Below are 10,523 nucleotides of genomic sequence, written 5' to 3'. Positions count from 1 at the left end.
GAGACCCCAGATTTACCGGAGGGAAAACATGATCCCAGCGTGAGTGGAACTGGTGGTGCTACAGCTTGCTGCGAGTGCGTTCGCAGTGCTTCCTCTGGCCATTCTTTGATGATGCGCGCACGCAGCCCACTCGGCCGTGCTGAAGATTGCCCGACCGTCGAGTTCCTTGGGTTGGCAAATGGGTCTCGCGAGTTGCGCCTCCAGAGTGTATGTCATGAGTAGCCGTTTGATGTGAATTAACATTCATTTACCCGGACACATAGTCACAATTTTTGCTGGCGATCTCTTTCGGCGTTCCCACTTGGACTGCTCTCAATTGATGTGCACGCGGGACTTCGTTTCATAATCCATTAGCATCATAAACATTTTCGTCACCAGCGTAACGCACGGCAGGCATCCCAAGCCCTGGTCTGCCGGACGATCCACCATTAATAAAACTGATATTAATTGAAGTTTACACGCAGTTATATTTATTAGTTCTAATTGCCACACAGAAGCGATGGTGCGTAGCTCTCAACCGTGATGCTCGCTGTAGAGGGAGAATTCTTGGGGTCGCTCGCTAGTCGCTAGTCTGCGAGTCAATCAAGAAATTGATCCCCGGGATCCTATGTGCGTTTCCACATCACACGCGTCTCGAACATCCGAAGGGAGATTGTTACAATTGGCTCTAATTGATATTTGAGAATAAATATTCGAAATTTGTCACCGAAAATATGCTCACTGACTACCATTGCAGGTCACAGTTAGTTACGCAAATGTCCGTTTCTGCTTACTTTTCCATCGAGTCTCGAGTATTGCAGAACAGATTGTTAAAGAATTACTGCTCAACCTTGCCATTGCTTTTGTAGACCGGAATCCCTAATGCCCCTCGCCCAAGTCCAGGTCGCGGTACGACGAAACCAACACTGCGACACGACCGCGACCCCATCCGTTCTCGTCTATGCTGCATCCGATCGATCTCGAACGAGACGGCAGCAGGAGCATCACCAGTAGTCTTGCTCGGGATCTCGCTTGGAACGGACGTGAAATCATCATCACGCTGGTAGTGTTTGGTTTCAGTAGCAGAGTAACCAGCTGCTGGTGCTGTTTGTCTTGTGCTTCAACCAGGATGAGCCGCCGGTGGCCATCTTAAGGTGGAACAAAACGGGAGTGTAAAGACGATTATGAATGGGAATCAGTGTTCGAACGACCAGTGTGTATGTGTTTGTGTGCCTGAGTGTGTGTGCTGATAGCGTTGAGCCGATTGCGATAGGGCATCGGTCGTGGAGCTAGAAGCTCAGACTCGTCCAATACCGAGCGATCGATCGTTGGTAGGCTGGCTGGTCGTTGGTAATCCTTAGCAGCCCTGAGCCAAAAGAAGCCGCTTGATAAGCGCTCGGGCCTGGGGTTCGTTTGAGTTAGAGCGCCACAGCCACGGTGATCAAGTGTTTCAAAGAGCTGGTGAATGATCTGGACCGTAGTTTTAAGTTGAATTTTGTACAAAGATTCTTCGGTGGTTACTTAAGTGTGTGGTATGAACGGAAAATGTCCTCGATACGACGAATCCTGTTTGTGATCGCTGTAGCGCTGTTGCCACTGGCACACGCCATTGACGCTCGTCAGCTGTATAGCTACGCGGACGAACCCAGTGAGGTGCTGCCACGTGGCGATGAGGAGTTTGGATACATCGACCTGGAGTTCCCGATCTTCTTCTACAACGAGAAATACGATCGCGTCTATGTAAGTCACCGTATATGAGAAAGCAGCACCTAGCAATGAAGCAAGACGGGATGGACTTGGTTCTTCTCCAGCGGGTTATCAATCCGGACCTCGGGACTCGTGGAGTGAAATCACTAGCGACTTTATAGCTTAACGTACCGCTAAAGAAATTATGGAAAGCCCTCCTTTGCTTCTGTAGCTTCGTTCAACAGATTGCCGATTGTGATTCGATTTCTGAGTTTATTCTTAGTTTGTGCTGTCGGTGGGGCACTTCTTTTTATTTGGTAAATCTCTAAAAACGGTTCAATAACATGACAAATTAGTAAAGTATTAAAAATGAGGCGTCGTACATAAAGTTGATTTATATATTAATTTTAAAGTTCAAGTATCGGGAACAAGGCAAAACAATCTTAGTATATTAGGGCTTCAATTGGGTTTACACCAAGCAACTAAAGCCAATTAGCACCATGACGGGAGGCTAGTGAACGAACTACAGCTTTCTCTTATCAGCGAATGAAAAGGTTAGCAAATGCTTGGTAAAAATAACGAGTTTCTGCTACGCAAACGACAAGCATTTGAAAGTGTCTTCTTCAACCACCGCCGAGGCTACGCAGATGATGATAAGCCCCTTCTCAGAGATTACGACTCATCCTTCGTTGACCGGTTGAATGGGTTCCCTTTGTAAATCACTAACCCTATGCTGGGCCTGAACATGGATCATTGAATTTGGCTTTATGTTTGCTGTTTGCGTTCCCAACCCAACACATCCAACAGATCAACACCAACGGTATACTGTCGTTCGGAGGGGAGCTGGCCGGCTATCTGAATCTACCGTTCCCACTGGGCAACCCATCGATCGCACCGTTCTATGCGAACGTGGATACCACCCTGCCGAACGATACGGCCACGATCGTGTACTTCAAGTCTCACGATCCCGCCCTGCTAGACCTGACGACGCTACTGGTGCATCAGAGCTTTAGCAATCACGTTGATTTCGAAGCGCGCCAAGTGTTTGTCGCAACCTGGGAACATGTGGGACACTACAACATGAAGAATCAGGTGCAGAACTCCTTCCAAGTGGCCATCATCCAGGGAGATGCGGATACGTTCGTGCAGTTCCTCTACCCGGAGCATGGTATCAACTGGATCCAGGGTGAAACCGGTGACAGTGGGCTACCGGATGTGCGTGCCCAGGCTGGATTCACTGGAGAGGACGATCGGATCTACAATCTGCCCGGATCGGGTACCGACAATGTAAGGCTCTATTCCGTGTTATTGGTTCGAGTTCGTTTTCTGAACTCCAAGTCTCCTACTGCTTCATCCCCACTGCCAGGTGCGTCATTTGACTGACTCATCCAACGTTAACGAACCGGGTGTATGGTTGTTCCGTGTTGGGCCACTCTCGCCGGAGGAAAATGTCGAACTACCGGACGTTGCGGTCCACCAGCAGTCAAGCGAACCGAGAAGCTGTGCCGATGGTGGACGATTCAAATGCCACTCGGCCGCTACCTGCGTTGACAATAATTGGGGTTACTGCTGCAAATGTCGTTCTGGGTTCTATGGGAATGGATTCAGGTGAGCCAACAGGCCAGGACTGCTGCACTACTTTGGAGCAGCAACTTACCCAATTCTCTCAATTATTTTACATTAAAGCTGCGTAAAGAGTGATATTCCGCTGCGAGTTTCGGGAAAATTGCTAGGTAATGTCAATGGCGAAAACATTGATACTCAGCTGCAATCGTACATTGTGATGGCCGATGGACGCACGTACACAGCCATAAGCCCTCTGGAGGAGCAGATAGGTACGGATCTCCAGCTGGCCCAAACACTCGGCGGAACTATCGCGTGGCTCTTCGCGAAACCAGTCGGTGAAACGATCAATGGCTACCAGCTCACTGGTGGCAAGTTGAACCAAACGAGCACGCTACGGTTCGAGACGGGCGAGACACTGCACATTACACAGCGCTACAGTGGATTGAACGTTTGGGATCAGCTGGCACTCGATGTGGAGCTCACCGGAAGTCTACCATCCGTTCCGGCACTGGAGAAGCTGCAGCACGAGGACTACACCATCAAATTTCAACGAGCTGGCAATGGACGACTGCAGACAGTCAGTACGCACAAGTATCACGTGGCATCGCAATCGCGAGACATCGCGGCTACGCTGTACCAGGATGTAGCGTACGAGCAGTGCCGTGGTACTGACGATGGCCACGCTGGCAAGGAGGAGGCAACGCTCAAGATTACTCGCGTCAATCTGGGCTATGAACCTCGCGAGAAGGCCGTCCGAATAGGAATGCTTAGCAAGACGATCATCGGCGATCAGTTCAATCCGTGCGATGAGGCCAACTGTGGTGATAATACAATTTGCATCCCGAATGCCGACGATACTTACGATGTAAGAATGGATACAGTGCACGTAACGAGCATTTTTAGCATATTGATAGATTCTTCTTGCTTTCTTACTGATCGTAGTGTAACTGTAAGAACGGATTCACCTACGTACCGTACGGGAACACGGATCGGGTTAACTGTGTGGACATCGATGAATGCTCGGGCATTAACATCTGCGATGAGAATGCAATATGCTACAACGAACCGGGCGGTTATAGTTGCCGCTGTAATCCGGGTTACGAGGGCAACGGTTACCAATGTGACAAGATCGGCCAACCAACGTCTTCCTCGTATACTGTTTCCACGCCTCCCAGTTCTTACCACTACAATGAGTACGAGAGGGAACCAGAGCGGGTTGAACGAGTTGAACAATGCGACGTAAGTTACATCGTTTAGCGACATTCGACCTGTTGAAGGAATTAAAAACCATATCTCTCTCTCTCTACACCATCTTCTTTCCTGTTTAGCGCTGTGCGGAGTTTGCGGATTGTGTTGAAGGTCAATGTGAATGCCGTTCGGGGTATGCGGGCGATGGGGTCTCTTACTGCCAGTCCGTCTGCGACCGCGATAGTGTCTGGAATGGGGAAGCTTGTGTCAAGGAACCGTATGCTGATGAATGTAAGTAACGCGTCTTCATCCTAGATCTAGATGAACCTCAATTAAGATGCTCCTACTGATGCATCGCCACAGATGAGATTGCACCGTTTTGCTTCAACATGGGCTGTACCTGCCCCACCGGATATCAGCTGATCGAGTACGCGTTCAATCAAATCTGTCGTCTGGTCGATCCGGAATCGTTTCCCGATGGTTCCGTCTCTGCCGATCTACCGTCCTGCGATGTTGAGAATAATTGCAGCCCGCACGCGAACTGCGAATGGCGTGAAAATTTGTACCGGTACGAGTGCATCTGTAATCCCGGATACGATGGCAATGGGTACACGTGCGTGGAGAAGGAGGTATCGTGTTTGGACGATCAGGATATCTGCGATATTCATGCGTCCTGTAATTACATTCTTAACCTCAAGACATCGATCTGCGTGTGCAACAAGGGCTATGAAGGTGATGGCCGTTCCTGCCAGCTGGCACCGGAGTGTGGAGTAGATGATGACTGTGGTATGAACTCCGCGTGTAATGATGGTGTCTGCGTATGCCAGGATGGCTACGAGCGCGATCTGTCCGATTTCTGCGTTCGTGCCGGATCATGCGGTGGAGCGTACTGTGCGGAAAATGCTGTCTGTGTTATCGATGAGGTCCAGAAGATCCCATACTGTCACTGCCCCCAAGGATTCATCGGAGATGGAGTGTCGCAATGTAAGTCAATTCCGCCGCCGTGTAACGTGCGCAACAATTGTGGTCTACATGCCACGTGCTCACCAAGCTATAGGTAAGTTTTATTACGGGTGCATTGAAACCAACCATTGGTTTGTCATGATTAAACAATTTTAAATATCCCTTCAGACAACCAAACACGTACGAGTGTGCCTGTAATCCGGGTTACTTTGGAGATGGGTTCGTTTGTACTCCTGAGCGGAACTGTGTGAACATTCCCAGTCTCTGCGATCCGAATGCACACTGTGAATCGACGGGCAGCGGATACCGGTGTATCTGTAAGGATGGGTTCATTGGCAATGGTACCGTCTGCAATACGGCCCATCGATTGGACGATGGGTTCCTGCTGGTCAGCCAAGGAGTAGTGAACATACGCGTTCCACTTAATGGTGGCCTGGGATACCCGGTGACGGTGGGATCCATGTCGATCGGTCTGGATCGTGATTGCGCCGAGGGTAGAATCTATTGGAGCGATAACGATGCAAGACAGATCCTAACCGCCAAGTATGATGGCTCTGACAAGAAGCCGTTCATCACGAAGGACATCAAATCGCCCGAAGGTGTTGCTGTCGATTGGATCTCCCGCCGTCTCTACTGGACCGACTCGGAGAAGGATACGATTGAGGTTGCTAGCTTGGAAAACCCGGAACTGCGGTCGGTGCTGGTTTCAAAGCATCTCGTCAACCCACGTGGCATTGCAGTGGATCCACATCAAAGTAAACTGTTCTGGTCGGACTGGAATCGCGAGGGGCCCAAGATCGAATGGTCCAATTTGGACGGTACGGAGCGACAACTGTTGGTAGGCAGTCCCCAGGTGGAGCTTCCCAACAGCATCCAGGTCTCGATGGCGAGCGGAGAACTGTGCTTCGCCGATGCTGGAACCAAGAAGATCGAGTGCATCGATACATACAGCAAGCAGCTTCGCACCATCGCCAGCAACCTGTCGTATCCGTTCGGACTGGCCGTTACTGATGACCTCTTCTACTGGACCGATTGGATAACGTAAGTTTGCTGCTAATACTAAGCGACGATGTAAAAGACTCTACTCGGTGATATTCATGTTTGTATGTTCGTCCCCTCGCTTTGCAGGAAAAAGATTGAAAGCATTAACGTATATGGTGTGCGCCAGAAGAGCATCCACTTGCCACTATTCGCGAACCACAGGATGTACGGAATGACGGCGGTCACCGACAAATGTCCATTGTTCCACAGCCCTTGCGTTATTGAGAACGGCCACTGTCCGGAGGACAGGATCTGCCTCATCAATCCACGAGCACCTTCGGGCCGAAGCTGCAAGTGTACCAATAATTGTAACGATGTAGTACTAGACTACTGAGGCTAGTGGCCAGACCATAGCTACCCGTGTTTCCTCCTCGAAGCATCGCCATAGATGGAAGAAGGTAGCAGACCTGGAAAGCTCAAACTGCCTGCATAATTGTCTGTTTTTCCAGAAGTAGATTTTAGAGAGAGAACCCTTAGAATGCCATAGATGGAGGGGATGTCGAATTTAAATAAACCACAACAGACCACTAATTGTAGCTTTTATGGGTGAAGTATACTAGCAATGTCCGATGAATCTCTTTCACACCGTAGTATGTCCTAGTTTGGTGAGCTATTGCAGATTCCGCAGAGGATTTTTTAGTGTCATTTAACACACTTATCAGCCTATCGCAACCGATAATTTAACTCGTTCTTGTGGAGAATTATTTTTCCGTTTTTCCCGCGAAAATACTTTTCCGTTTTCAAATTTCCCGCGAGCTTCTGGCAACCCTGCCCCCGACCTGTCATGGGTTTGACAGTTCTTTTCTTTTTTTCTTTTGGAACTCAAACCAAAACAACATCGTGCGTGCGTGATTCCATAAAATTCCGATTGCGCGAGGCTCGCAGGTGATCTTTGGCCCCTTGTGTCTCGAAAGTCGGTCACACACAGCGCAGTGCGATGGCCCGCAGCGACGTGCTGATCATAAATCTGAGAAAAAGCTTTTTGTTACCAAACTGCTAGAGGACGCGGCGGTCTTGTCCGGTGTCCTCCGGGTTTCCGTGGTTAGATCGTGTTCTCGGTGTGTTTTTGTGTTATTTCTGTTCTGTGTAGGGTTTGGTGCAATTATATGAGCAATTATTAGGTGCATAGCTTGAGTCCAATTACCAAAAATTGTCCCTGTGATAAAGATCGTTCCAGTTTTTGTTGAAAACACACACGCAGACCTGGCCACTACCGGGTATCCTTTTCCATTTCGCAACATTTTCCCCTCCCTCGTGGCCTCAGTAGCGCAAGGTTGCTGACCTCGTTGTAGTAGCCCTCGGTTGTTGCATCGTCGAGTGTAACCACAGCAACTTGGCCCCCTCCCGGTCGCTGGGTTATGTAACGGCTTGTCTTTGGCATCATGCGTACGGTGCCCTTTCACATCGACGCCTACTAACGCCAACAACTGCTGGCGCCAACTAGGATTTCCAATCATCCACGGTTTTGCCGCGAAAGGTAAAGTCCCGCGTGTGATGTCTGCAGAAGGAAGCCTTCGAGAACGAAAAGTACGTTGAGGCAGTTGGACGGCGAGGACCGCGCTGTTCCTCCAACCGTGCGCTACTTTCGCGCCGATCCACTACCCGTTATGCGATTCGCTTGGCCTGGATTACCGGCATCAGCAAGTAGCACCAGCTAACCAGGTGACAAACACGTTAAGGGAGAAACACGCTACCGGAAGTTCACTTCTCAATCGGATTCCAAAGGCTTCGCGGGTGCGAGCATAACCACGTTAAACCCATCCGTTCCGTTATCGATTTTCATTGGCTATTGGCGTGCGGCAGCAACGTAATTTTCCCGGCGAGCTATACGAATTCGACCGAACACGTCGTCAAATACGATTGTAGGAACGCAAACTGCCCCATCCGCATATTGGCACAGCGCCGGTCATAGTGTTTCGCCACGAAGATATACGAATCGTAAGTATTGCCTATCAATTCCCTTTAAAATATATACGAAACACCAGCACCGCATTTACATGAAATCACCGGCATAAGGAAGGAATATTCAAATTCGCTCCCAAATCGGTCTTTCGTGGTTACTGTCGTTTCCGGTCAGCCGGTCCATACGATCCATTCTCGGCGTTTCTTACTTTAGCCGAATGGTGGAGATGGTTTCGCTATTTTTAAACCGCTTCCTTTTGCCGATACTTTGACGATTCGGCGACGAGTCACATCCGCCTCGAACAAGCGCATCTGTGGCGGGGCTTTGCCAGCCGCTATACGATGGTTTTTAGCAACAGATTCGCCTTCCCAAGACAGTAGCATTGCGAAAGTAGTTCGATGCAGCAGCATCAGAGCAGGCAAAGCGATTCTAGCCCAGTACGTTGGGTTACGCTCGCTGCTTTCCAACCGAAGAAGGCCTGTACCTGGCCGGACAGCAGTGCTTTGCATTGGAAATTAGTGAGGCCCAACACGAGTTCTAGTGAAGGAGCTAGACTATAGAAATAGAAGAGGTTGAGAAAAAGGCAAATGATAATTAAAATCGCGTGTGCAGTGCAGCTACTACTAAGTGCATCATAATGGTAGCATCCAACGTGAACGACAATAGTAAGTGTGTGCGAAGGCGTCCAGGATATCAATCATGTCTGTCAGGACTCGTATTCTTTGTGATAATTGCGGACTCCTCTCGTCCATGACCTTGACACATTTTATGGTTTTCTTGTGATAATGGAATATTTATAAAGATGAAGGATGTTCCAAAAGAACGCTTTCGTCAATACAGTTGTGCCCTCTACATCACAGGGCTAATCGAGCGGAAATCGTGTCGCCAATGCGGAAGCCATGCCGTGGGTGCCTTCACTTCCGAGGAAAGCGTTTGAATATTTCATCAGATTCGCTTATGACTCACTGGAAACGACTTCCCTTGGGCGAACCACAAGCATGTAGCATAAGCGAATGGTGTGGAAATACCCGGCCACATGAGACGTGTGCTCTGCTGCTGCCTCACTTTGGCAACCGAAACCAAAACCAGAGCCAACAAGACGGTTGCCGGTCGCCCTCAATGATAGTTAGCGAGACAGATAGACTTTTGTTGAACCTTTGCAAAACCGCATAAATCATCTTCGAGGACAGCATTCATTCAGTGCCGTTTTGCCATTAACCAAACTAGTGCTTAATTGCCAAAAATGGATTCCTTCCGGCACGCTTCGACATCACAGTCTACCTCTCGGCGAAGCAGCAGCGTTTCTATTTTACCTTTTGCGCGCTCGTTTAGTATGCACTTTTTGGCCTATGCATACCATGGTGGTGCAGCACGTGCTCACTCGACACTCGCTAACCCACGGTTGCACTTGCCGCTTACACAACCGCTTGCTGTACCGCCGTGGCCCCTTGCATATGGTGATTCTAAAATTAAAATCCAAACAAAAGTTCTTGTTCCGCGTTCAAACAGGGTGTCCCATGCCGGCGGCTCTGCCGAAATACAATAATCCAATTCACCGCACCTCAAGATGCACGGAACAAGACGTAAACCTTCCATTCGTTGTCCCCTCGACCGTGCGACAAAGAACACCACATCCTGCCGTGGGGCTCGGTGCGCTAACAAAGTAGACAATGTCTCGCCACTCGAATCAATCCCTCCATCCCCATCTACGTATCTCGCGGCAAAAGTAGGCTCGTCTCGTCGTCGCAGCAGCCTCTGTTCGCGGTGTAGATTTACGCGTTGAGGGCGCAACCAACCGCGAGGAAGACACACACCGTTGTCATTATTTATGACCGATAGGGGTGTGTGTGGTCGTGGTCGTTGATGGGACCGTGCCGTGCCAAGTGACGCCGCCGGTATTGTTTATTTTCGGCCACGGTTTCGAAGCAGCTTCGCGAATCGTCCACGAGAGAAAAAAAAAACGGCCACCAACGGACTCCGCGTACCGCATGTTACCATCGGTGGTGACCCTGACAACGGCACAGTGAGCGCAAGAAATGACGCCTCATCGATGGAACAGCCGCGTGTGATTGGCTCACGATTTGCACATCACTTGTTTTGCTGATTGTTTTTTAAATTGATTTTTTTCGGCTGTTCCTGGCCATTTTTCCAAACTCATCGTCATCGTGGGGTCACATTCGAGAAGGTCACTACATCG

The 10,523-nt window shown here is 49.5% G+C and overlaps 2 protein-coding genes across 5 annotated transcripts in view; both read left to right on the top strand.

Moving 5' to 3' along the window:
- Positions 1-969: 969 nt before the first annotated feature.
- On the top strand, positions 970-6,959 carry LOC125960025 (nidogen). Its single transcript, XM_049693126.1, has 9 exons — positions 970-1,719; positions 2,473-2,952; positions 3,032-3,273; positions 3,352-4,096; positions 4,174-4,470; positions 4,560-4,710; positions 4,783-5,476; positions 5,551-6,423; positions 6,511-6,959. Exons 1-9 carry the CDS (start codon positions 1,525-1,527, stop codon positions 6,755-6,757), a joined length of 3,924 nt encoding a protein of 1,307 aa, XP_049549083.1. The 5' UTR covers positions 970-1,524; the 3' UTR covers positions 6,758-6,959.
- Positions 6,960-7,242: 283 nt separating this feature from the next.
- Positions 7,243-10,523, top strand: part of LOC125960093 (mitochondrial uncoupling protein 4) — a 6,799-nt gene continuing 3,518 nt past the window's right edge. The window contains exons 1-2 of one of the 4 annotated variants that reach the window (XM_049693282.1): positions 7,243-7,481; positions 7,591-8,361. Coding sequence is in view for 1 of the 4 variants with exons in the window: in XM_049693279.1 (XP_049549236.1) it covers positions 8,964-8,991 (28 nt within the window). In the remaining 3 variants the exon portion in view is untranslated. Of the gene's footprint in view, positions 8,362-8,697; positions 8,992-10,170 lie in introns of those variants that run through there. The other 3 variants (XM_049693280.1, XM_049693279.1, XM_049693283.1) reach the window with 3 other exon arrangements.

The sequence above is a fragment of the Anopheles darlingi genome, chromosome 2 (assembly GCF_943734745.1).
Source record: "Anopheles darlingi chromosome 2, idAnoDarlMG_H_01, whole genome shotgun sequence".
In the NCBI taxonomy this organism is placed as follows: Eukaryota; Metazoa; Arthropoda; class Insecta; order Diptera; family Culicidae; genus Anopheles; species Anopheles darlingi.
This window is presented reverse-complemented; position numbering and strand designations above follow the sequence as displayed.

What these genes read in the sequence shown, in the direction of transcription:
- LOC125960025 (XM_049693126.1), top strand. Translation starts at nt 1,525, where the DNA reads ATGTCCTCGATACGACGAATCCTGTTTGTGATCGCTGTAGCGCTGTTG. An exon ending in CCGGATCGGGTACCGACAAT is followed by an intron (nt 2,953 to 3,031) that starts GTAAGGCTCTAT and finishes CCCCACTGCCAG; the next exon opens with GTGCGTCATTTGACTGACTC. An exon ending in GGAACCGTATGCTGATGAAT is followed by an intron (nt 4,711 to 4,782) that starts GTAAGTAACGCG and finishes GCATCGCCACAG; the next exon opens with ATGAGATTGCACCGTTTTGC.